General features: G+C 38.5%; 1 protein-coding gene across 1 annotated transcript in view; it reads left to right on the top strand.

Moving 5' to 3' along the window:
- The window catches only part of LOC122815567 (protein mono-ADP-ribosyltransferase PARP12-like), a 991,743-nt gene that overhangs the window by 333,827 nt on the left and 630,566 nt on the right, over window positions 1-27,350 (top strand). Inside the window, exon 5 of the mRNA XM_044088173.1 lies at window positions 18,991-19,117. Coding sequence (XP_043944108.1) covers window positions 18,991-19,117 — 127 coding nt within the window. The remainder of the gene's footprint in view (window positions 1-18,990; window positions 19,118-27,350) is intronic.

Here is a 27,350-nt window from a genome sequence, read left to right on the forward strand (position 1 = left end):
ATTTTAGAGGCAAGGAGGCCTAGTACTAGAAAATCTTATGCTGAACAATGGAAAAGATTCTGTGCCTGGAACCAATCTCAGGGGTTGAGCACAACAGTGCCCAACTTACCTCAGATTTTACAATACTTAACTGAGATGCTTCGCAAGGGCCTTTCTTTTTCCTCCATCAAAATTCACGCCTCAGCATTTCAGCTCATTATAACACAGAACCTCCCCTCTTCTCTCATCCACTACTCAAGCAGTTCCTCAGAGGGGCCAAAAATTTAAGACCACCCAGGACAGCCCCAACTCCAGCCTGGGACCTTAACTTTGTATTCTTCTTTCGAGCCAGCTGCTAGTGCATATTTAAAATTCCTTTCTTGGAAAATAGCCTTCCTTGTAGCAATCACTTCAGCAAGAAGGATATCTGAATTACAGGCCCTTATGGCAGTGGAGCCTTTTATTATCTTTCATGTGGACAGGGTGTCCCTCAGAACCAATCCCTCCTTCATGCCCAAGGTGGTATCCAGTGTGGCTCTTAATAAGTCCATTCATTTGCCAACCTTCTTTCCTAATCCACAGAATAAAGAGGAATGGATACTGCACTCCTTAGATGTGCGCAGACAACTTAGATTTTACTTGGACAAGACTAAACTGCAAAGGAAATCTAAACAACTGCTGGTGGCATTTGCTGCAGGGGCAAAGGGGAAGACTATTTCAAAGCAAACCATTTCTAAATGTATATGGCATTGCATTAATTTCTGCTATAAGCACCATGGAAAACCTATTCTACAGGGGATCAGACCCCATTCAACCAGGGCTGCATCTACCTCTACAGCCTTTCTCAGAGGTGTCCCTACCAGGGACATCCTAGAAGCTGCTACCTGGAGTTCTGTACATACTTTCACCGAGTATTACCATTTGCCTATTTTCTCTAAATGTAGAGCTGGCTTTGCCACTGCAGTCTTGCAGGGTCTTTTAGCTGACCCTAATGCTATCTAAATTCCTCCTCCCATCCTTAGCTTTGGGAACCTACCCAAATGTGATGACTGCAACAGTGAAACATGAAGAACATAGTACAGTTGTGTACACTTACCATAAATGCAGATGTTCGAGTGTATTCACTGTTGCAGTCCTGGTTACCCTCCCTCCAGCCCTCTGCTTTTTTCTTTGGCAATACCTCTATTCTCTTTTACTATGCTTAAAAGATTTTTGGTGTATTTGCTTTTTTATTGGAGGTATTTCCTTGTGTGTGTATGTGTATATATATATATATATATATATATATATATATATATAGATGTTTTATTGCTTCCAATTAAGGGGGCACCTGGCATCTGGGGCAAGAAAAACTGATGTAATGGCGTCAGCTGCATGTTTTATACCCCTGTCAACCTGACGTCATGGAATAAGAGACAGCAACCGATGCAGGACCCAAGACTTTGTTAATCAGGCCGACTGAGGGCTACTGCAAGCAGATAACCCAAATGTGATGACTGCAACAGTGAATACACCTGAACATCTACATTTATGGTAAGTGTACACAACTGTACTTTTCTTATTCTCCTCAGTCTGCAAACATCACAGTTTCTCATTGTCCTCACTCTCTAGAAGCCTCAGTCTCTCAGTTGCTTCTATTTCCACATGCTTGGCCTCCAACTCAAGTCCCTTTAGCTCCAGATGGATTTTTAAGTCCCCTGCAGAAAGGCTGAGCTGTCCATTCTCCGAGGGTATTCTATCTCCACCACCAGTCTGATTGTTCTCCTGGTTGCTGTTTTCTGATGCAGCTGTAACCAAGGCTGTAATCAGGTCTGCCTTAGTCAGGTTCCCATGCACCATTCTTCTAGCCTGGCCCATCTCCACCAGCTGGCTCCTTGTCAGTTTTCCATACTCCTCTGCTGACATGCTGCCTGCTCACCCTAACTAACTAAGCTACTAAAATAAATAAAACAATTGTGATCTGAACTCTGAGTATTCACTGCATGGCTGATATAGAGTACAAACACCTTCAGAGCTCACTGTACACCAGCTACAGGAATTCACTCTACCCACACCACTACAAGCCAATTAGTATTTGCCAACCAATTAATATGTGGTGTGGATATCCCACCACTGCCAAACAATTAATATGTGATGCCTGTGCCTTGGCCCAGCACTCAAGGAGCCTCAATCATCACCACTAACACCAGTAAGGGGCATCTCATATAGGAGGAAAGGATAACAAGTACACACAGTAAAGTGAAATTTCCCTTAAGAGCACACAGCGATCACAGTCATTCCAGGGCTGATTGCTCCCTTGCTCTCCAGGTCCCCAATAAGACTCCCCACTGGCACAGCTATAGGGTCCAGATCTCAGCCTAGTGGGCAAGCTAAAACCTCCAGCACCCTCTCTGTCCAACCAGTGCTTTGTGTCCCTGCCCAAGTAGCTGACACACACACACACACACACACACACACACACACACACACACACACACACACACACACACACACACACACACACACACACACACACACACACTTTTAGAAGAGTTTATACAGTCACACAGACACTCCTGGGGAAGGCTGGCACAGGTTCTCCAGCTGTGCCCCTTTTTCCCAGACTATACGTTAGTAACAGCTACCTCCACCCACTAATATTTATCAGCTAGTCAAAGGCCTTAAAAAGGTGTCCAATTATTACTGTGCAATATTATTATCCAATTGGTAGTATAGTCCAGGGCTAAAGCTATTAGAGTGGCTTTGTACAATTTTACCAAAGGCATGCAAATACTCTAAAGAGCTTACATTTCCTCTACAAAAACAGCCACAGTTGAAAGGATTTAAAATATCTAATAACAAATAGTCAAAACACAAGGCAATACTTTTTACTACACAGTGCTAGTCAGGAGTTCAGACATCACAGATAAATAAATAAAATAATTCAGTAGTACATTTCTGACATCACAGAAAAACACTTAGTCTAATCTTTTTACTTTCTAGCTATTTCTAAGATAAAACACAAGTCTAAGATAAACTTACATATAAAGCAAGACAGTGTTGGTGAGTTGGATGGCCAAGACAAAAATGCTTAATGCTTTTTGATTCTCTCTGTTTTTAAAATCACATTCCTGGTTCACATTACATCATTCTTCACACTTTCCTGGGTTCCCAGGCTAACAGAAACTACATTTACATTCTTCACCTCTGGGCAGAAACCAGAGCAATAAAGGACATTTATGCATGCAAATTCTGGCCATTAACTCTGGCCTTAAAACAATAGGCAGGATGCCTCACTGTAGACTTACTGGCTCCGAGTTTTAACACCCAAGGGTCACAACATGATTTACTTGGTCAGTAGAGTGCACTGTTGTTACATTTTTTTCAGTTCCAACTGTAACACTATTTCTACCATTTAAGACACAAACCTCTTGTTTACATTAATATTTACAGACGACAGAATTATCCCAAAATTCTATCTGGCTAGGCTGGCAGCATTCACCTATCTTCACCCAATCTTCACACCTAGTACCCAAAATATTCTTCACATTTCTGGCTCTTTGGTAAGCTACTTTTGGAAATGCAGGTAAAATCTTGTTACAGTTCTCATCTGTCTATAAATTAAACTAATTTGTTCTTGTTGTTTTAATAAAGGTCTCATTAAAATCATTATATTATATAATAAAGGTAAAGATGCTCCTCGTCTGACAATTTCTTTCTCTTCTACTATCCAGTCAAACTATCATATAAATCTTGTTTTCTAATTTTTCATTTTCAGTAATCATTTCAATTGTATCACTTTCTGTGAATACTTTCCTGATAGCACACCATACAGTGGTTCTAAAACCATTGCCTAAATGACTGTTCTCTGCTAGTGTCTGTTTTTTTTCTAATTCCCAGAGAGTAATGCACTTATGACAGATGAGTACTTGGTATTGCCAAAAATGCACTGTGTAATCTCTTCCACATTTTATCCAGGTACTGAATTTCATTATCTGCATTTCATAAGAAGATTCCATATCACATTCACTTTTTGAAACAGCAGTTAGAAAATTACCTTCACTGTTAAATAGACAATAGTCCAGGTATACTGCATTACAAAAAAAAAATCTTCTTTTGGAATAATTTCTTTCTCTGGAAGTATCCTTCTCTTGTATTGGACTTAAATTGACCCATGAAAATGTTTGTGTATGGAGGAACTAGAGCGTCCTCTAAAATTTCACATAACTGAATATATCCCTGTCCTGAAAAAATTAAACAATTTGCGACAGAGAAAACTGTAACACAGAGAAGCAAAACTGGTCATTTGTGACTCTGTGACTCATTTAATAATTTAGCTACTGCAATGATATCATGTTCTTGGTTTATATTAGTGTATGGGCTACTCATAATTGCATTTGCCATCTAACATCCCTCCTAACATCAGCTTAACAGATACGCTGTGTTTTTCTAAAACTTGATGGTGCTGGTCTTAACAACATTCACCAACAATGATACCTCTTGGGAGAAAAAAACGATGATGGGAACTACTGAGCTCCACAGTGGGGGTAGACTTTGTATCTGTGTGCATCTTCATGATACAGTAAAATAAAGCTTTCTAGGAAATTGCAAACAAGTATTTCAATTAACTGTTGATTTGCTTATTTATTTAATTATGTATTTAATTTTTTTTGCTGGCATAGAGCACAGCTAGTTCTGACCATTTGCAGGCTCGGCCCAGCTCACATACATAATATCAACAGCAAAGCATGATTAAAAAGTGTAACTAAATTGTATAGTATAGTAACATAACATGGCATAGATATAAAAAAGCACATATTTACAAGAAGGTTTAAAAAAAGTAGGATCAGGTGTATACAATGCATTTTACAGGTGAGGTAAATGTCGTCTGCCCTAAAGAATGGACTTTTGTAAACAAGTATAGAGTGAAATTTTAGCAGTGAAGAGAACAGACATAGTCAAATCTGAGTAGTGAATTAATAGGGCAGATGGGGAAACAAAGGGTCTATTGATTAAAATTAATCTTGTGATATTCTGCTGAATTGTGCAATAAACTGTCTCATATTTGCATATTGTTTCCTGATTAATATAACATAATTCCCCTTTGTTAATTGGAGAATTGATTCAAGTATAAAAAAAAATGTTAAGCCAAATCAGGAATGACATACCATAGTAGGTTTTAAAAGAAGTAGGAATGGGAGTATATAATAAGTAATACAGGTGAGGTAAATGTGGGTTCAGTGTGGTTCACCTAAAGGAATAGACATATTATATAAAAGTATAGAGAGAAAGCACTGACCAAATGCGACCATTTGTAGGTTTGGCCCAGGTTGCATGCATAATATCAACAGTAAAGTAATGTAGATATAAAAAAAAACACATATTTACAAGAAGGTTTAAAAATAAGTAGGATCAAGTGTATACAACACGTAATAAAGGTGAGGAAAATGTGGTCCTCAGAAAAGAATAGATGTATAATATACAGGTGTATTTATGTCTATATATATATATATATATATATATATATATATATATATATATATATATACACATATGTGTGTGTGTGTGTGTGTCTATCTATATTTATATAGATATATCTGTTGTTGGATACGGTAATGCCTCTTTTCTTGAGGCTTGTTACCTTCTGGAATTTTTCTCTCTGGTGAGCCTTTGGATTTCATTTCAGTTTAATCTACTCTCTTAAATTAACATTTATATTTACACCTGACTGTCATGCATCTACTCTTACTTGGTCTGTGCTGAATACATGCATGCTAGAGTATCAGTTTGTCTTTTACAAAACATGAAGTGTTGACTATAACATGTGGTATTGCTTCTTTAAAGGTTCAATGCCTTTTTGCAGTGCCCAGAGTACAGATATGTAAGGTATGTGTCCTGGTGTCTTGCTGTACTATTGCAAACCCTTAACAGCACATCCAGAAGAGCTGGCAGTACATTGCATCACGTCTGACTTGACCGCATTATTTGTAATTTCATACCCAGATGTCTAGTTTTTAGAACTGAAGCCAGTGAATCAGTACAAGTGTTTTCATTATTCATTTGTGATATGCTGTAATACAGCTTTCCAGAAGTCTGTTGCTAAAGGAAAACTTTTCTGAAAACTTTGAACTGTTGATACAGACATTTGATTTGTTTTTAACTGTGAGTGGAATATCAAGAAGGCCTAAGAAAGTATGATATGCCATGTTTCTTCACACCCAAAGGAAGATGCTGTGAAACTGCACAGTTTCTTTGAGGGGATATTGAAGTTTCGCATAGACATTTCAGATATTTTTTATGTTTGGAAATTGCCAGATATCTGCTGTCTGTTGGTCATAAGAGCAAGAGGTACCATGGAACACTTTCATACTTGTGAATCAAGTAGCTCACTACACTCATGGTCTTTGGCTCATTTATTTATTTAATTAGATATTATAAGTATGATAGATAATTGTATGTGGTGTTTGAAATGATTAAAGTTGGATTGCTACAATAAATAGAATTAACATTAAATAAAGCAACAGATGTGAGTAAGGTAAGTGAAATTACTTTTTGTTAAAAAAAGCTGGACAATTCTAAGTCTGTGGAGTTGAGTGTGAGAATGAAAACAAGGCAATGGTTAAATCAGAGTTTAAATCAATAATGAGAGCCATGAAGTACATGAAAAGAGTGTCAATGGAAAGTTCTGCATGAAGTGCAGTTATAAGCATTGATAGAGATGTGTGTTCTGCACAGGGTTAGTGATGTACAGCACGATTAGCCCACCCCAAAGGTTTCATTTAAAAGCTAAATCCACTAAAATTAACCATCCCCAATAGCTAACGCTAAGGAAATTCCTCGTGGCTACAAGTCATTATTTACCTTTACTCTGACTATAACTAGTGTTAGATTAGCTTAATAAAGCTAACTGTAGAGTATCTTAAGTCCCCTCAAACAGAAAATGCTAACAGTTTTCACTGAAACATTCAGGAACTAAAAACGCTAACAGTTTCTACTGATCCATGAAATAATAGAGCATTCAAGTCCCTTTTTGTGCTTTCCTTATTGTTACAAGCTCTGTGAACCTTGTGCTCTGGACTAAATCATCTTGGTTGGCATTAACTGCATAGTCTACTTCAGTACACCCAACTTATAGTGGCACACAAAGTTCTAAACCATCCCGAACACACTCCTTCACTCAAAAACATTATCAACCCCTATAGTAATCCTAGGCCACTTTGTTCATCTAAGAAACTACTGGTCCAAATATCTACAGCCAACAACTCAGCTGGAAACTCTCTGTTTGCCAACTCGGTTGGTAAAATTTGGAACTCACTTACTGCTAACCTTACTCTAGAATCCTCCCTGACCCGATTTAAAAAGAGTCTTAAACAGTATCTAACAACACAATGGTCATGTCCTTGTTCCAGTCCTGACTAACTTCTTCTCTATCAGTGTGTGATAACTTTTCTTTCTTGCAATCTTAGTTGTTTTCTAACTTGTTAGTCAGTTACTTCAAATTATTATTCATGATTGTATGTATAGTCTTGCTGTCTGTACCTGAGATTGTTAACTGTGCATTATATGTATATTTGAACAATTTTATTTTTTGTATGCATGTTTGGAGATTTTCTCCCCGGGCCTCTGATGAAAATGGATATGTATCCAGTTGGACTATCCCAGTCAACAAATGTAAAATAAATAAATAAATAAATGTAAAACCAGTGGAAAAAGGAGTCATTTTGTTAAAATGTGTAAACTTAGAGAAAAAAAAAGTACTTGCAGTAAAGCAAAGACAATTAATGTCATGCAGATGATTTGTTTGCAAGTAGTATACATGTCAAGAGGGTGGATACTGTACAAGAACATGATAGAAAGAGTTTAAAATAATAGGTCAGAAATTTGGGCAGAGAAGCTCAAAATAAGTTATTGGACTGTGGTATTTAGGGAAGACATGGGAGGAGAATTAAATATATTATCTGCTGAGTAGCATAAAACATTCCTTGTGCAGTTTGCTTTCTTATTTAGGCCTTGAACCATATTGCTTAATGTGAATACAATAGTATGAAATAAAAGCCCACCTATATTGGCTTGTGTGACTTGCCTGAAGCTTCATAACTATATAGGTGTATTTTCTTGTGTGAGCTGTTTGTCTTTAGGTCATAATACTTGTAGTATATTCTTCCATTTTCCCAGATATGCATGCTCCAGTAATGCTGAGAGGAAGAATTAAAACAGAATTTCCTATAATAGAAGGCATGGGTGTGATCAAGAAACACACTGAACCTTCTGGCTGGCTGAATATTGTAGACAAACTTAACAGGATTTATGTCTTCTTTGATCTGCAGGACATGAAGTAAGCTATAAAGATGGAATATTAGCCACTTACTAATGTAAGATATAGTAGTTGCTGCCATGCAAGATGCAGTCTGTTTCTCTGTACTTCATAGATATTCCAAAACTATTGAGTCTTATAACCATTCAAACCTTGCCAATGTTCTCCATCAGACCAAATCTCTTTTCTCCAAGTTGGCCATACCAGGAAATCCTAGATTAAATTTGTGCATACCCATCCAGTCATCTCTTGTATGTTTGAAGAAAGATATTGAGTTGCACTCATTAACATGCAGGGAAAGTTCATTCCTGGGGCTAGGGAGGCACTGGTTTATTAACATGTACCTCCACCATGTTTTGTTTATCTATTGGTGAAGGTTTAGTTCCTAGGTTCTAGTATTGGTGGAGATATTGGGACTTGCAGAGACACAAGTGGTCCAGGACAATTTGGTTTCTAATGATAATAAGTGAGACAGAGATCTCCAGTCAAAAGACTTTACAGCATTGAATAAAGGGATAGACCCCCAACCTCTTTTAGTAGCTCAGGAACTTTATGCATGTTATTGTTTTGGTTAGGAACCTTTGTGGTATTGTACTTGATAACTAGCCTGCCAGATTCTGAGATTAATGGAATGACTACAGCTTTAAACATTGAAGATATTTATTTTATTCTTTTGACAATTAACTGGGCTAAGTAAAAGGATTTCCTGGCAACCATTGTTACATGATGGCCAAAAGAGTGGCAGCTATCAAACCAAGTACCTAGGTCACTTACTACATTTTCATTTTGTAATGGTGTGTTGTCTGTATAGTTTGATGAAGGGATTATTTGCTTACCCACAGAGATGATACTACAGTATTTAGCACTTAATTTGAACCCACTTTTACTACACCAATAATTTACTTGGGAAAGTTACTTTAGGAGGGTTTGGGTGTTACAGTGTCACTTAACAACAGACCCTAGTTTGCAGTCATCCACAAACTTTGTTAGCCAGAGATCTTAGCAGCCTTCTAGTAGATAGGAGAAGTAAATAACAGAAAAGAGACATCCCAGTACTGAGCCCTAAATTACAATGATGGTCACTTTCCTACTTTCCTGATGAAGTACCTGCAACTCATATTGTGTGGATCCTGCTTTGCAGCCTCTTTATATCATCTAACCATATATGTGTTGATTTTTAAAGCATTTAGCTTTTGTATGCTGCCAGTATGGAGAATTATGTTGAATGTATTGACCATGACAAGATACACCCTGTGTGCAGCATGCCCACCATCTACACCGCCATAACCTTTTTGAAGAAGTTTACTAGATGAAATAGATAAGAACTACCTTTCACAAAGCCAAATTTATTCATGATATCACAGTTTATGAGGTCAGCTTTAAAATGTTCTATGGCTTTGAATTCCGGATGAAGCTTAAGGCTAGGTCTGGATTTAAATGGGCTAGTTGTAAGGCCATCCTTATGGAAGAGCATCACCACTACATTGCACCACTCAGCAGGGAATAAATCAATAGCTTAACTTAAGGATTGTATCTGCAAGGGCATGCTTAACACTATTAAATGTTAAATTAAAAATATTCATCTTGATGACAGTCAATGATTTTTAATGATTTCGCTAGATGATGAAAGTTTCAAGCTTTGTGCATTTAGTGTATGCTTATAAAATTATGCAAATTTCCTAGAATTACATTTGTAACTTCATCAGTATCTGATGTGTCCTAGAGAGCTGCTGTGCAGAAGATTAAAGGATTTAATAGTGTTAGTAACTGTAGATCAGAGTGCATGTGCTATGTGTACTGTATCTTTAAGAAGCATGTCAAAGACGTAACATGCATGTATAAAAACTGTGCACGTGCCATACCTAGTGCCATTTTGAGAGTGCAGCCAGAGAGTAAGCATGTGTGATTCCAGCAGTTAGTTTGTATTTAAGTTACTTTAGTTAAAGTCAGTTAACTTCTATCAAGATGTGCTTGTATAACATAAAGCTGCTTGAACAGAACGTACAAAGACTCTTCTATTATGTCCAAAGTAGGAGAGCGACATGGTGTCAGAACTGGGATTGCAGAGAATAAAGATTTGGAGCCATGAGGTGCAAAGAAGGCAGTGAAGGTAAACTAAGAGAAATGAGCACAAAAAAGAGCCAGAAAAGAATCAACTTGTTTTATAAAAAAAGATAAAACGGAGCATTACAAGGGCACAAACCACATTATTAAACATGTGTGAGGCATAAAAGTTTTTTTTAACCAAGGGAAATGTTTACAATAAGACATTTGACAAAACGATTATCAGAAAAGTAAAATAAGCATGTTTAAGGGCAAAACAGGAATGTTTAAAGTAAAATGAGCACAAGAAAAGTGCAAAGGGCATGAAAAGAGACTAAATGAGCAAAACGAATATAATAAGGGCAAAAAGGCAAAGTGCAAAGTTTGGGAATAACTATGGCTTTGTATTGTATCAAGGGCATAACTAAAGTTATTTGAAGTATCTCAAAGTGTGTAAAAGTGCTTACGGTGTGTCCTTATTACTGTGTATGTATTCTGAAGAGTTTATTTGTGTGCAAGGTGTAACTATTTCATGAAGTACAGTCAAAGTATAATAATTTTGAAAAGTTTCTTGTGCTGGGTGTATCTATTCATAAAGTGCTGGCATTACAAGGTGTTTCTTCAACTGTAAAGAGTTGCCTAGCAAGGTACCACTATTTTGGGGAAATTTCAATATGCTGTGTACGGTTTATTTGCAAAGTGAAATTACTTTGAAATGTTGTTGACTCTGAGCTTCTCTTGCCCAGTTCATTTGCACTGTGAAGTTATTTGAAATGTTTCATAAAATGATGATAAATTACTTTTGCAAGACAATAATTTCAAAAGTATCACAGTGCCCTAGAAACTTATTTTGCAAAGTCCAGTTGCATAGAAACTTGCATTGTGCAGTTTGATATGTTTCTTGTACTGCTAAGAGGTGATTTCTTGCAATAAAGTGATTCAAAGGTGTTACAGTGCCCGAAAGAGTTGTTGTGCAGTAAAGCCCAAAAGCATAATTTCAGAAGCACAAAGTTAGAAATACTGGCATACATTTCTGACATATATATATGTGTATGTGTTCGCACTTATTTGCAAAACCCTTCACTGGTATGTGTTAACATGGAAGATGGATTTCAAAAGCCCTTACCACTTGTATTTGATCAGAATATTGCAGAGAACTGGAGAATATTTGAGCAAGAGTATGATATTTTATACAAGCAGCTTATTCAGATAAAGATGCACACACCACAGCATTCATTTTGTTAAACCTAGCTGGGTCAGAGGCCATAGAAAGAGACCGTTCATTTATATATGCACCAGCAGTATATGAGGGAGAAGATGAAAACCGTCATATTGTTGTACATGCTGAATCAACGGAAGACCATAAGTGACTGAAGCGCAAGTTCAGAGAAAAATGTAACCCCCAGACAAATATTGTATTAAAGAGGCATTTGTTTTACATGAGAGATCAGAAACCAGGGGAAACTTTTGCAGCTTATATAACTGACCTGATAAACAAAGCTAAAATTTGTGGATTTGGTGACATAAAAGATGAGTTATTAAAAGACAGGCTCATATGTAGTAGTAATAGTGCTACTGTGAGAAAGATCTTGCTTCGTGACAGGGATTTAATGTTGAGTAAAGCCATAGAGATTTGTCAGATACATGAACTGACAGAAAAACACACAAATAGACTTGCATGTGACAAGAGCATGGTTTCAGCAGGCTGCAGAGCAAATGTAGATAGTATGCAACATGTGGCAAACAGAAGTAGGCCTAAGCAAATGGCAGTCACATCCCCTGCTAGCTCACCAGAGAAACCACATAGCTTTCCAGCAAGTTCTAAGGCTAGTTCAGTTAAAGGCGCATCCTCAGTGCAGTACAAGTGTGAATCAGCAAAACCCAAGTGCAGCTTTATTGATAACTGTTGCAATTGTGCTGCAAATCATGAGTCTGAAAAAGAAATGCTTTGCATTTGATCAGCAATGTCACAAGTGTAAAAAGTGGAACCATTTTCAAAAGATTTGCAAATCAAGTAAAGCTTACACAGTTGTAAAGAAAGGTGACACAAAAATGCAGGTTGATCAAGTAGAGCTGCAGCAGTCACTTTTCTATGTAGATGGTGTATCAGTAGTTGGTGGAAGAGTTGATGCAATGAATTTATTGGCAAAGAGCAAAGTGTCTTGTATAGTCTGGATCAGTGGTAAATCCACAGAGCTTAAAGTAGACATTGGTTCAAAGTGTAATGTTATATCAGGAGACACATTTTCTAAAGTGAGAGCTAATGAGCAACTCAGTGTGACCAGTGGTGCGAAACTTGTTGCTTATGGAGGTGAAGACATTCAAACCAATTGTTCAGTGATGTTTTCATGTTATTTGGCCATGAACTGTTGCAACTTCTTAGTCTATGTAGTCAGAAGGCCAGTACAGTCTTTACTGGGTCTCAAAAAGAGTTTGAGAATGAATCTGCTTTCTTTTAACAAAGAAGTTCATCACATAAGTGCATCTCTTGTGTTCCAATTTTTCTGAAGCCATTTTCTCAGAGTATGCTGATGTTTTTGATGACAGGTTGGTCATACTTCCAGTTGTGTATTCCATGAAGTTAGAACCAGAGGTCACTCCAGTGGTAAGACCAGCAAGAAGAGTTCTGATAGCTATGCAGGATAAAGTCAAGGCCCAGTTGGATAAAATGGTGCAGCAAGGTGTAATTTGTCCAGTTACAGAACCAACTGAATGGGTGTCGTCTGTGGTGGCAGCTCACAAAAAAGGCTCAGATAAAATCAGAATATGTATTGACCCAAGAGATCTGAACAAAGCATTGAAGAGACTGTATCATCCAATGCCCACAGTCGAAGAGGTCGAAGCTCTGATACCGAATGCCACTGTTTTTTCTGTCTTGAATGTAAAAAGTTCATTTTGGCAAGTGATGCAAATCCTCATTACTAACCACTTTTGCTACCCCATTTAGCAGATACAGATTCCTAAGGATGCCATTTGGAATAAATTCTGCAAGTGAAGTCTTTCAGTGTGCAATGGAGCAATTTTTTTTCCTTGTAACATAATAGTAGATGGTTTACTAGTTGGAGGCAATGGTGAAGCAGAGCATGACAGAAACTTAACGAGAATTTTAGTCAGAACACATGAAGTAAACTTGAAGCTCAGTCCTCTGAAGTGCAAATTCAGACTACCAGAAGTTACAATGTAAGTCATTTGTTTTCCAGTAATGGCTTGAGACCAGACCCAAACAAGCAAGAAGCTATTCTTGAGATATCAGCACCAGACAATATTCAAGCTCTACAGCATTTCCTAGGCATGGTCAACTATTTAGGCAAGTTTATACCAGACTTAGTCAGCTGACAGCATCTTTAAGAGAGCTAATGCACAAAAATGTTGCATGGTCATGGTTGGAACAGCACCAGAAGGCATTTGAAGACCTCAAGCAGAAAATTGCCACCCCACCTACATTAAGATACTATTATACTACTGTGTCATTCTTTCCTGTGATGCTTCAAAAATTTGGTTTAGGTGTAGTTATACTCCAAGAGGGCAGAGCAATGCAGTATGCTCAGATTGAGAAAGAACTTTTGGCAATAGTATTTGCATGTTCCAAGTTTCATTATTATATTTATGGTTGAGCTATTCAGATTGAAACTGACTACCAACCTCTAGTTACTATTCCAAAAAAGCCTATGCATTCAACTCCAGCAAAATGACAAAGAATGATGCTCAAATTGCAAAAGTACAACTTCAAAATGGTCTGTATGAAAGGCAAACTACTCTGTCTGGCTGATACCTTATCCAGATCACCCAGAAATATGACGGAACAGCTTGATGAAGAAAATTTTGACTTTGACGTGATGGCAGTGTGTAATGTTTCTACCACTAGGCTTGATGAGTTAAGAGATCACACAAAGCCTGATCCAATTTTGCAAAAGCTCAGTCACTACATTAATATTGGATGGCTGTCAAAGCAATCTAGTGTACCACCCGAAGTGCAAACCTATTTTCCTTACAGAGATGAAATGTTGATGGAAGATGGCATTATTTTCAAAGGTCCTAAAGTTGTTGTTCCTGCTTTCTTACAACAAAATATATCCAGATTTTTCATCATTATCACCCAGGTTATGTATCCACTATGAGAAGAGTGAGATAATTGGTATTTTGGCTTCATTACTGAGAGACATTGATAAAGTACTTTCTTCTTGTTCAGTATGCAATAGTACTAGACCGCATCTGCAAAGAGAACCACTTCAGCTAAGTGAAGTTCCTGAACTACCTTGGTCAACAGTAGCCACAGATATCTTCGAGTGGAACAATCAACACTATTTAATATTGGTAGACTCTTATTCGAACTGGTTTGAGACTGAATTGCTACGTAACCTAACATCCACTACTGTTATTACTAAGTTGAAACATAATTTTTCAGTCAATGGTAGTCCACACAAAGTTGTTTCTGACAATGGTACTCAATTTACTAGTCAGTTTCAGAAATTTGCATGAGAATGGGACTTTGTACATGTTAGTAGCAGTCCTGAATATCCACAGCCAAATGGTCTAGCTGAATGTGCAGTGCAGAGTGCAAAGCAATTACTTGAAAGGTCAAACTATGCCAATACCGATGTCTTTTTGAATGTAATTAATCTCAGAAACATACCCCGTGATGATATTCTTGGCTCACCTGCTCAAAGACTTCTGTCCAGGCAAACTAGAATGAAGGTACCTATTAGTTACAGTTTATTAAGGCCTAAAGCTAAGAACAACAGAACCATAAAGGCTCAACTATTCAAGAATCATTCGATCCAGAAGTCCAGTTATGACAAATCGAGCAGATTTCTTCATCCATTGGGGGAAGGAGAAACAGTGAGAATACAAATGGCAAAAGGTATCGACTGGATTGGTCAAGTTACAGGTATATGTGGTGAGCTGAGATCCTACCTTAGGCCTGGAATAGCTGCAGATAAATGGACCAAGTATCCAGGCCCAGTGTGAAATATGCAGCAACATGGACTTAACTGTGTATATATGTATATCAGTTGTGTAATTGCATGACACAAAAGTGTGTGATATCTGCATGACAAACTGACTCATAACATTGTGTGTTTCTTTTTCAAGAGGGAGGATTTAGATCAGAGTGCATGTGGTATGTGTACTGTATCTTTAAGAAGCATGTCAAAGACGTAACGTGCATGTACGAAGACTGTGCACATGCCATACCTAGTACCATTTTGAGAGTGCAGCCAGAGAGTAAGCATGTATGATTCCAGCAATTAGTTTGTATCTAAGTTACTTAAGTTAAAGTCAGTTAACTTCTATCAAGATGTGTTTGTATAAAATAAAGCTGCTTGAACAGAACCCATGAAGACTCTTCTATTGTGTCCAAAGTAGGAGAGTGACAGTAACATTACTGATGATACACCTGTTTAAGTTGTGACCAAGAGCAGGGACAGTATGACTGAAAGCTGAACAACAGCAAGTATAAACATCAGAGTTACTGAAGTGATAGATTATCTTAACTTGGAGAATAAGGGGCATGATTTAACATACAAAGGATTAAAATCAGATGATGGCAGGATGAGAGCTATCATATAGATACCACCACCAGAAAGCAAACAACCACTTAAGATATTTCTGTAGCTTTTGAAATTTGTTGTAAAAATGTCTGAAACAAATGAGTCTGGAAACAATGTAGCATGGTATTGAAATGTGGAACAAGAGAATAATGTTAAATTGCTGAAGAAGGTAGTTCCCAGAATAAACACAGTAAAATACCTTGACTATACCAGTTCCATTGCAAACAGATCCAAATCAAAATTATTATGCTTTCAAGATTTTGCAAGAAAAGAAATAGCTGTGATTGTAGAGAATTTTCTGATAGTACTGATTATCAGAAAAATGTGCTGAGCATAGAAAAAGTGCTACTGACAGTAATATCTGATTATGAGATATTTCATCTGTATGTATGTGTGTCTCTATTTGCATACATACATACAAATTGCAAGGTGGCATAATGGTGCAGTGGATAGTGTTGCTGCATCAGAAGGCTTTCTTGGTTCTGCCATGATGTTCTTAGCTGGGATGCCTTCTGTGCAAAGGCCACATTTTCTTTCTGTGTCCTTGTGGCTTTTTCCCAGGGGATTTGGTTTCCATCCAAAGACTTTCATTAAGTTAACTCGCAATCCCTCTAACTGCTTACAGGCATGCATTTTGTGTGTGTGTATAAGTATTTGTGTGGCTGCCCACATTTGCGTGCATGTGCATACACATACCTTATGGTGCTTGGCACCCTTTTTGTTTCTGTACTTTGTGTCCATGAAATACCAGTATATGCTGTAATTTCCCCCAGGGTTTCTCCACTGGATTAAATGGGTTATTGTGCAATGGATGAGTGAAGTGAAAGCAGGACATGAGCACAAACCATAGGAAAGAATATTCTGCCTTAATGGCATATGGGCAAGTAGTGCCCTGCTGCCTTTCCTCTGGCAGTCTTTCAAAGCTCGTAAATCCTCAGCCCTTCACACTTGCAGAGAAGTTTCCTCATTATTTGTTTTTGGACCCAGTATATTGATGTACTGGGTATCTGAGACTTAGAGGGACACCACAGAGACTGTTTGTTTCAGCAGATAATGGAGGCAAGAAACCTACTACTAAAAAATTATATATAAGCAGATGGAAATGTTTTACTAGTGGATGCTGAAGACATAAGCGACACCTATTCAGGGCTAGTGTTTCTCTGGTTTTACAGTATTGGTGTGAGTTATTTTCCCATGGCCTGTCTTATTCCTCCATCAAGGTTCATTTGTTGACCATTTCATCATGTATGCCCATGGATCCCCTCTTTCAAGGCATTATCATTTCAGAATGTTTTTGAAAAGGGTATTGCATAATAGACCTCCTTGGGATATTAATTTTGTGTTAAAGAAAGTATCACTTTCTCCATTTAAACCAGCTCATCTGGCTGAATTGCAGTTCTTAACATGGAAAACAGTTTTTCTGATTGCTCTGACCTTTGCAAGTTCTTGCTGTGGGTTAACCTTATCTTGTTTTCCACGGACACAATGGTTTATTTGAGAACTAATCCTTCTTTTAAGCCTAAAGTGGTATTCCATTTTACTTTAAGCCAAACTAACCATCTCTCTGTGTTCTTCCCTAAACCTAAAATGAAAGAGAAAGGGTAATCCATACCTTGGATGTCTGCAGGCAACTTGGGCACTATCTTTGACAAAACAAAATCTTTCAGAACTTCGGATCAGTTTATCATTTATTGTGAAAGTAAGAAGAGACAACCTGTGTGAAAGCAGATGGTTTCCAAACTGTTGTCTCTCGCTACTACCTTTTGTTATTTCCACCACAACAAAACTATTTCAGGCTGTGTCAAGGCACACACTACCAAGAACGTGGCTTAATCTATGGCTTTTTGGAAAGGGTTAAAGGGTTGGACTCTGTAAAAGTATTCCAGAAGCAGCAGCTTGGTTCTCTGTGCAGACTTTTACAAAGCACTACAAGCTAGATTCCTCCTCCAGGTCTGGGTCAGGCTTTGCTAGGACCATTCTTCAGGGGCTCCTGGACCTTTCCCTTTCCACCTCCTAGTTCTAAACAATGGTAATCTACCAATATAACTCAGGTTACTGCAGCAGTAATCAATATAATGAGCATAGTGTAGTTGTGTAGTAAATTTACAGTAGCAGAATATATACAGATGATCCATCCACCCCCCCCCCTTATTTTATGCCAAGGTGTGGACATTTGTTCTTTGTTGTTCCTAGCAATGTCCTTGCAGGGATTAGCCTCCCTCTGTCAGTTGAAATGAAAGCTTTGAAGGGCTTTGTGCCCAAACCTGTATTTTAGTCAGCTCAGCTCAAGCTGACTAATGGTTTGGGTGCATGGAAGGTGCCCTAAAGCTTTGGAATCTGTCTGGCTGTTATATCCTATGCAGAATATAACCCATATCATTTAGGCTACTGCAGCAGTGACCATCTACTGTTATGGTAAATGTACTTATACAACTGTAGTGAAATTTGGAAACAGGGCTGCTTGCCCATACTAAACTAATAGCCTGTTCAAGGGGAGGCTGAAGGAGAAAAGCTACATAGACCATAAAAGAGGTCAGGACATTTACCGCCTGCATGCACACAGACACACATCTGCATGCACAAAAAGGGTAATGTAGTACATCTTGAGTGACGTTAGTTTTATCAGGCCATAGATTTTTATCTGTTTTCCCCACGTTTGGGATGGCTCTATAGCTTCTGGTGTTTATGATTACTAAATATTTCTGGCCTCATCTCACCTCTCATGTGGCACTTTTTTATTTTCTAACATTGGTTCCTTTCAGTATAATCCGGTGTGGAATTGAAGCAAATGAATTCACATTGATTTATGGCTGTACAGATGTCTGACAATGTGAGTGGCCATTGGTAGACTGCTTGCAAAATATATCAATATATATCCCTTGTGCTTACCAGTCAGACTACAACATTTTGGCCTAATTAGATATTTTTCTTAAAGAAGTATTTGTACAGTAAGTTTTGTAACTGCTGTTGTACTTTATACTTATATTTACTCCTTGGATACATTTTGCTGTAGGCAGACTGAGAGGAAGAGGTACAGAATGAGTGTGATGGAAAAATTGAGACGTTTAAGTGCAAATAATGTGTGCCTTTTCATGAACTAATATAAATATATATACTTTTTTACAGCAAAGTGCTTCAGGCATCATTATTCCTTACCATATAGATGGCAAGTTTTTAATGGCAGCAGATGGGAAGATCTTTCTAATATGGAGCAGACTGAAAAAGCTTATTGTGAGCCTAGCAATTCTAAAAGGTAAATAATATGTTTATTTATTGATTTACTCTGTTGTACATTTTCTTTAGGGATTGTGTTTTGAACTAATGTAGAATATTGTTCCCTTTGTTTTTATTTATTCAGTCCCCCCCCCCCCCAGTGCATGTGTGCGCACACACACACACACACACACACACACACACACACACACACACACACACACACACACACACATAGACACATTTTTATTTTATTTTATTTTAATTTACATTTGTTGACCAGGAAAGTCCAACTGGACACAGGTCCATTTTCAGCGGATGCCCTGGGAGAAAAGCTCCATTTCAATATATGAACAAGCACTTAAAGAACAGTGACAGTTACATACAAATCAGGCAGACTAATATTAGTAAATAAATGACAGTATAAAGTACAGAACATGTACATTTCAGAGGTAGCCCATATCATAGTACAGAAAATTGCAGACTTATACATGGAATTGATGCTGTTCTTTGCGGACTTGTAGATACAATAGATTGCAATGCATTACTTTAATAGCAGACTTATAGATTCCATACATTAAGGTCACTTTGACCTGAAACAGGGTGAGAAAGTAGACTTGACAAATGGTAGGGTAAAGGGCTATAACTTGTATGCCTGTGTTTACGTTAGACAGGAGCATAGCCGGTTGTTCATGAAGTGGGTTTTAAGGAGATTTTTAAATTGGGTAGTGGAATTATTGGATGTTAGGTGGGCAGGTAGGGAGTTCCAGAGTTTGGAAATGAAGTAGCTAAAGAGAGACTTTCCTGCCTCATTATTATGTTTGGCCAAGTTACTGAGTTTTCTACTGCCAAGTTTTTAATCTGCCATTTCAAATGGAGTTAGTTTAACAGTTTTTGAGCTACCCATTTCATATAATAAACTCTTTGGAACACACAAGTTCTGAAGCAAAACTCTCTATTATTTGTTTTTCAATGTAATTTTCTTGTTCACCGTCATTAAAAGGAAGGAAGGAAATAGAAGGCTTACCCATGATGCACTGGAACATTCATTTGATGTATCAATGTATCAGTATTTTAGCTAACAGTTTTTTACTGCTTCTTATCAGTCTTTGTTGACTAGAGTGAATGTCTGGATGTGGTTGTTTACTGTGTTATTCAATTTTTAAATGAATACCTTTATTTTTAACTATATAGTTAGATAAACTTGCTGTAAAGAGCTGCATATAACTGCATCACCTCACACATTTTGATAATACTGTGATCCGATGTCCCATACATACACGTGCATACTTATTTTGTTTTGTGTGTGCACATATTTATTGCTGTATCTGAAAAATAATTTTTTAACAGCCTATCCTATTAGTACAAAAAGTACATGCTAATCGTGATACACTCTACATTGTATTACATTTCTGGCTCCCTTATCTAGTTCATTACTGGTTAAAATAGATGCATGTGTTGGAAATAAAGCATGATGTTCATCCTAGTATTTATTATGTCACTCTTGGAATATCCTGCTGTGCAGGTAGCCTGTGGCTGGCCAGTCTTCCAAAATGTTTCCTTCCTCCTGACGGAAGGGCACTGGTAGTAAAAAAGGGTGTGTCAACCAATGCCATCTTCAGATCTTTCTTGCAGTGCAGTTGCATTCGTATCTCAGTTGCATATGCTCTGTCAGTCTGCTGAAACAATTCAAACTGCTGATGTGCTAGTTTTTAATTTTGGAGTCAGCTGAAATATGTCTTATAGGTTCATAGGTTCATACTAGGCTATCTGCCCTGGGGCAATTATAAGCCTAGCCCGATTCTGTATGGCTTACACACCCTTGATTTGGAGTATACTGTGCCTTTTTTTTTTTAGTTTACTACTGCCTCCTCTCCTAATAGTGACATAGGGTAATCCTGGGACAAACCTCGATCCCCATGAATTATTCCAGAGCCAAGGGGAGCTCTGGTTATGAACCTGTCCCTCTCCAGCAAGTGCTATTTATTTCTGTGCTGAGGTTCAAGTCTCTCGAGAGGCATATGGCATCTGTTTGAGAGCCTTGATCCTTGGTAAGAGACTTTTTTGGTCTTTCTCTTGCTGTAGTGGTGTCAATGTGTTTTAAAGGAGAGATGCTATCAACTGGGTCCCCAGGTCTCTAAATAAACTTTCTCTGTACAATGGGTTTCCGCCTATGTGGTAATTTGTGGGGCATTGTTTTTGCCAAAGGGTATGACTATACATTTTTGCATTTATTTTTTAAAACCATGGCTGGCACCACCAGTTATCTGTCTCTGGACTTTTTTGAAGGATGTTTGTTGGAGAGTTGATTGGAGAGATTATAGTTTCAGTTCGTCCTGCTTGGTGAGGTTTATATTTAAGCTGGATAGCTTATCTATGATAAATGCCTTGCAAGGTCCAGATAGGCTGTGTGGACTACCTTCCCTTCATCTATGGCTTTGGTGACTGTTTCAAAGAAGTCAACTAGTTCAAAAGGCAGGATCTGGATCTAGTGTCTGTAGGTCCCCAATGTCTTTGTTTATGAGCTCCATGATGATCCTCCCATAGCCTTGCAGACTAAGCTAGTCAGGCTTATGAGGCTCCACCTTTGTGGAGTGAGACCAGGCACATATCCTGTAGTGAGGCTGAGATTGTATAGCTGTTTTATTTGAGGGATTAGTTCCTCTTGTAGTTCATGTAGGATGCAACCTGGGACGCCATCTGGTGCCATGGAAGCAGTGGGCAGCCTTCACATCTGAGATGTTTGGGGGCAGCCTCCTCCGCGGGATAGATACTTGCTTTTTTGGGGGGAGGGGTGGAGAGTTTTTGCTGAAACCTGTCTGCCAGATATTGATGTGTGTGGGGGTTCAGTGTTTTTTTTTTTTTTAGATCAAGAACAGAACAAGAGTGGGAGTGGGAGTTGCATCCCAGGTTGAAAAAATAAAATGAAAAAATTTTGGTTTTGTTTGGGATAGCATGATCCATGCATTCCTGGAGATGTCCGTAGATGCATTTATATATTCTATTCTGTTTGGGCTGTAGTTTCACTGGCCCTGGGACCTTGAAGGATTCCACTTCAGTTTTGAGACCATAGGGCATTTCCTTATTTGGTATAATATCTTTAACTAAAGTTAATGTGTCACCCAAAATCTATCTCAGAGAAAATTGCTGCTAAAGCTAACAATTGTCTGACCAGCGGTAAGTCAATACCAGATAAACAATAAAATGCGAGGAATCATAAGTTACTACAAACAGATTAAAATACTTGTAGTATCATCCAGTGAAAATAAATTAATTGTCCTAGAAAATATAAAAAAGAATTTATAAGTAGTAGTTAAGCTCTTTGTCCTTATTATGATCTGGACTTTATTATCGTTCGCATTTTATTGGTTATAAGTTTGGGTTTGCGAGGTTTGCTCCATTTTTCTGGTTATTTTGTCAATGCCAGATAAAGATTATCTTATTAAATGCTTAGTTTCTCTTGAAATGGAACAGATAAGACTCCTGTTACCAATGTATGTCATTTAGCTTGAGGGCTGTCCATCATTGCAAACATTCTCTCCAGGAAATCACTGCCAAAAAGGGACACATGCCTGGTTTAAGGCTGCAGTAGTATCATCCAATGCTTATAGGAGACTTCCTCCAAAAAATAAGCATTAATTATAATTTAAGAGGGAGAAAAGAAAGGAAACAGGGCATCATCAATGACTCAGAGTTTCTATGACCTGCTGATTCTGTATTAGGTGAGGTGCTCTACCAGCCCCTGAATATGGAATCTGTGACTCAGGCCTCTAGTATGACTGCACTGCAGGCTGCCATGCCTTCCCCCTGGACAGACATTCCAGATGCATCTTCGATAGCTGGTGATCCTTTGATCACTGAGGCCCACATTTTGATTTTTGAAGCTGAAGGCAGGATCCCTAGAATATTTATTTGTGAGGAGGTTCCTAGAACATATTGAGGTTTTACTTACTCACCAGAGACTCAAGGCCTCAAAGACAGCCATCTCTGAGCATAGCAGACACAAGGCACTGAGGCCTAAGCAGGTACAGCCCATCCTGCATCTGCCAGGGCTGGGAAATGTTCCTTCAAAAAAGAGAAGGGTTGATTCCTCTGAGGTAGAGTCTTACACCTGTGATTCAAAGGCTGATGACCTAGCCTGTTTGGTAGGTTTCTGACATCTGTGGCACTGGACTTGAGCACTGTAGACACATTGTCATCTGCCTCCCCATCAGAGCACTTCCGCTTTGGAAATGCACTCTACATAATTAGAGAGGAGAACTTTCAGTGGGATTCCAAGGAGTACTCTGAAGCCCAACAAAGATATAGGGCCTTCACAGATCTCCATAAACCTAGGTGCTGTTGTTATCCCTCTAGTGCTAGAGGTCCTAGAGAATGTTTTTGAAAATATATCCATGGAGCTTGACTCCCGGCCTCTACGTTTAGGTTCTGTAGGGTCAAGGATTCCTTTAGGCATCTCTATAGAAATCTTTTTGCTGATCATTTTGTGTTTTCTCTGTATCCTAGCAAGAGAGCAGCTTTGGCTGTAAACAGGAATCACACACAGAGTGATAAGGGTAGCAGAGCTCTAGATAGATTTGTGGAAAAAAAATGTACAAGGCTGCTGCTATGTCTTTTAGAGGATGTAAAATACCAGTTCCATAAGTTTACTTACCAACAGAACCTTGTAATAGATGAAGAACATAGTGGAGTCGATTGAAGATAAAGTCCTGAAACAGGAGTTGTTGGACCTTTGTGATCTCTCTGTCTTACCTGGTGACCAAGCACTCCAAAAAATGTGGCTGTGATGCTGTGGATGCATCCTGTAGGGCAGTGGCAGTGGGGTCACTCATTAGAAAAGATGCCTGGTTGAGGACCCCCCCAACCCCCCTCCACCAAGCAGTGTGAATTCAGGGATTCTTAATGGCTCCTGGAGCAAGATTCCCCATGAGGGATCAGCTATGACTTTGTTTGGCTGCCCCCTCCTTTTGCCCAATCTAAGTCCCCCAACCCCTTCACAAAACTTGGAAGAAGCTTGTTCACCTTTATAGGGAATTCAGAAACAGTTACTCAGGACATGTGGGTGTTGTTCATTCAAAAATAGGGCTATGGTCTACAATTCATAGACCCCAGTTCAGGGGTATTCTACCAGTTCCCAGAGACCAGATTCAGTTAATACCTCAGGTGATTAAAAATGTGTTAAATGCAGGGACTACTGAAAATTTGCCCTGGGGGAAGAAGGCACAGAGTTTTATTCCAGACTGTTCCTGGTACCAAGAAAACAGAGTACTTGGAGACCCATCTTAGATCTTTTCCATCCATGCCAAAACTAAATGCTCACTCTGCAAGCCCTTATTACCACTGATTCTGCAAGGAACATTCATGGCAACCCTGGATATGAAGAATATGTACCATCACATCCTCATTTGCAAGGAAAACACAAAAAAATCTCAGATTTGCAGCAAGGGGACACATTTATCAGTTCAAAACCTTGCTCTTTGGCTTGTCCACTGCATGCATAGTATTTACTGAATGTCTGATGCCAGTGATACCCTTTTGCAGGACAAAGGGCATTCAAATCTTTTCCTACCTAGACTCTTGTCTTATCCTAGCACAATCCTACTAGGGTACATTGAATGCACTGAACTTTACCATAAAGTGTTTTACAGATGTGGGACTGATAGGAGACAGGGAGAAGTCCTTCTTCCTTTCTTCTCTGATAGTAACTTTAGTGGGAGCAAGTCTGGATGCTCTTCAGTGCCTTCCACCCCAAAGAAAAACAAGAGTACTTTCAAATACATTTTCTAAGTACTCAGAAAGTATTACAACAAGAGACAACATCAGATTCTAGGACTCATGGCAGCATGCATTCTGATGGTGCCCTAAGTGGGCCTCCACATGAGAAAGCTACAATGAAATTTAAGAAGGAGGTGGAACTTGCATCTCTATTGTTTGGAAACTGTTATTCCCCGCCAGCATGCATCTGGAAGGAAATCTCACAGTGGACCCAGTATTGTTTCTTGAACAAAGAAATGCCCTTCAGGAACTGAAGCATATTTTAAAATTGAAAACAGCTGTGACTTGGGGAGCTCTATTGGAGTGGGGGGGGGGGGGATTCAAAGTCTTAGAGACTCGGCAACAGAGGATGAGGAGAAAAAAACATCAACATCAAGAAACTTATGGCCCTCGTTTTTGGCATTCAAAGCCCTTCTCTCTATCATGGGGGGGGGGGGGTCTGTAAGTGCAAAAAGGCAACACGAAAGTGACGTGGTACATAAATGGACAAGGGTGACCCACTACTACCTACTTTGCATAGTATCCATGCAAGCTTTAGAAATTGCAGTGAAGAATTAATTTCTCTGATGACCAGATACTTTCCTTCAGACCAGACTAGTTGAGCAGAATGTATACAGATTGCCATGAATGGATGCTACACTGTATGTCTGGCAGTTGACACAGAGGGTTAAAGGCTGTGACCTATAGTTACTGTGAGACAGGCTTTGATTCCTTCAGCCCTTATTTTCCTACTGTGTGAGCTTAATCAAGCCACTTAACCAGACAGTGCTTGGGGCAACTGGGCTACGCTGCTCAGTGATCCCCTGGACTGCAAGTATAGTAACTGCATATTAATACAGAAAAACATTTTTAGATCTAACTAGCATGTGGGGTGTGCTGAAGATAGATGTATTTGCATTTCATCCAAACAGGCAGCTGAGAAAGAAATGCTCAAGGCTAGCAACTTCAAAGCCTGGATAAAAGATGCCTTCATCCTGCATTGGACAAGTCTGTTTCTCCTATACACTTAATCCCAAGGGTTTAAAAAAAAACTCAGGAGGAGAAGCCAGAAATGATCCGGTTAGCTCTCTTTTGGCCAAGACAACACAAATTTCCCTCTCCTTTACAACATATTAATAGGAACATACGAGTGGACCTTCTAACTCCAAACAACAGGGAGTCCACTGCAGTCTGGACACACACAGGCTAAGAGCCAGGGTGATATCCCACTACTGTCAGGAAGGCGCAAGTACTCAGAGGACATGCTAAACATTATGGCAGAGGTTGGGAGGCTCAATACAGGGAAATCATACCTAGCAGAATGGAACAAGTATTCTGTCTCTGGTGCTAGTCCAGGGACCAAGACCCCAGAAAGGCAAAGGTGGCACTTGTCCTGAAACACCTGTCAGACCACTACAAACTGAGCTTAGCTTACACTTCCATAAAAGCTAATTTTGCTGCCATTTCAGCTTGCTCATCCATGAATCCCCCCTCTCTATTTTTGATGTTCAGTTAAGTAATTCATAAAGGGACTGATTCGTCATAGGCCACCAAAGAGACAGGTTGCTCCTTCATGGGAACCTCGGTTACCTATTAGAGAAACTTTTTTTCAAAGGTGTTGTTAAAAGTCAATTTATGAGAGCAAGTAGATTAAGTACAGATAATGGGATATTTACTAGGGAGATGAAAGGTATGGCAGTGTATTTTAGAAGCAGAGGTTATAGTAATACACTTATTGAAGAAACTAAAAGTTTGGTGAATGATTTAAGAAAAGATGTAGCTAGACTATATCTGTCTAGAGAAAGTAACATCATTTGGAATGATGCTAGCACTGAGAACAGAAATAGAGCTAGGATTAGTTGTAGGATGAAATATAATAGACACACCAAAGGAGTACAAAAGATTATTAGAAAGAATTGGACGATTTTGGCGTCTGTTAAGAAGTCAATGAGATAGCAGGTGTAAGACCTTGGTTTGTCTATAAGAAGGAAAAGAATTTGAAACCATACTTGTGCTATAAAAATATAGCTAAAGGGAAGATAGATTCCAATTTTAAGAATAAGAAAAAATCTGGAGTCGTTCCGTGCTATAACTGTGTCCACTGCAGAGACATCAATAAAGACATCTTTTAGGCATCCTATTAGTCAAGAACTGTTGAGTTTAAAGCATCAGGTACATGTAATACCGAAAATGTGGTTTATTTTGTGAATTGTGTCCAATGGCAATGTTTCTATTTTGGTAAGACTAATAAAAAACTAAAAGAAAGAATCAGTGCACATATGTCTGACATTTGTAGGAATATCAGCACTAATGCTTTAGCAAAACATGTATCTACTTATGGAACAGAACATGGGTTTAAATTTAGAATCTTGCAGATTATTCATCCCAGAGATAGTAGGGGTGATATAATAAATAGAACAAAACTAACTGAATATAAATGGATTAATTACTTTAGGGCAGACACTTTACCAGGACATAATAGTAGCAACAGTATTAAACCTATTTTAAAAGATAAGCAT

The sequence above is a fragment of the Protopterus annectens genome, chromosome 11.part0 (genome assembly GCF_019279795.1).
Source record: "Protopterus annectens isolate FY-2018-M chromosome 11.part0, PAN1.0, whole genome shotgun sequence".
Taxonomy (NCBI): Eukaryota; Metazoa; Chordata; order Ceratodontiformes; family Protopteridae; genus Protopterus; species Protopterus annectens.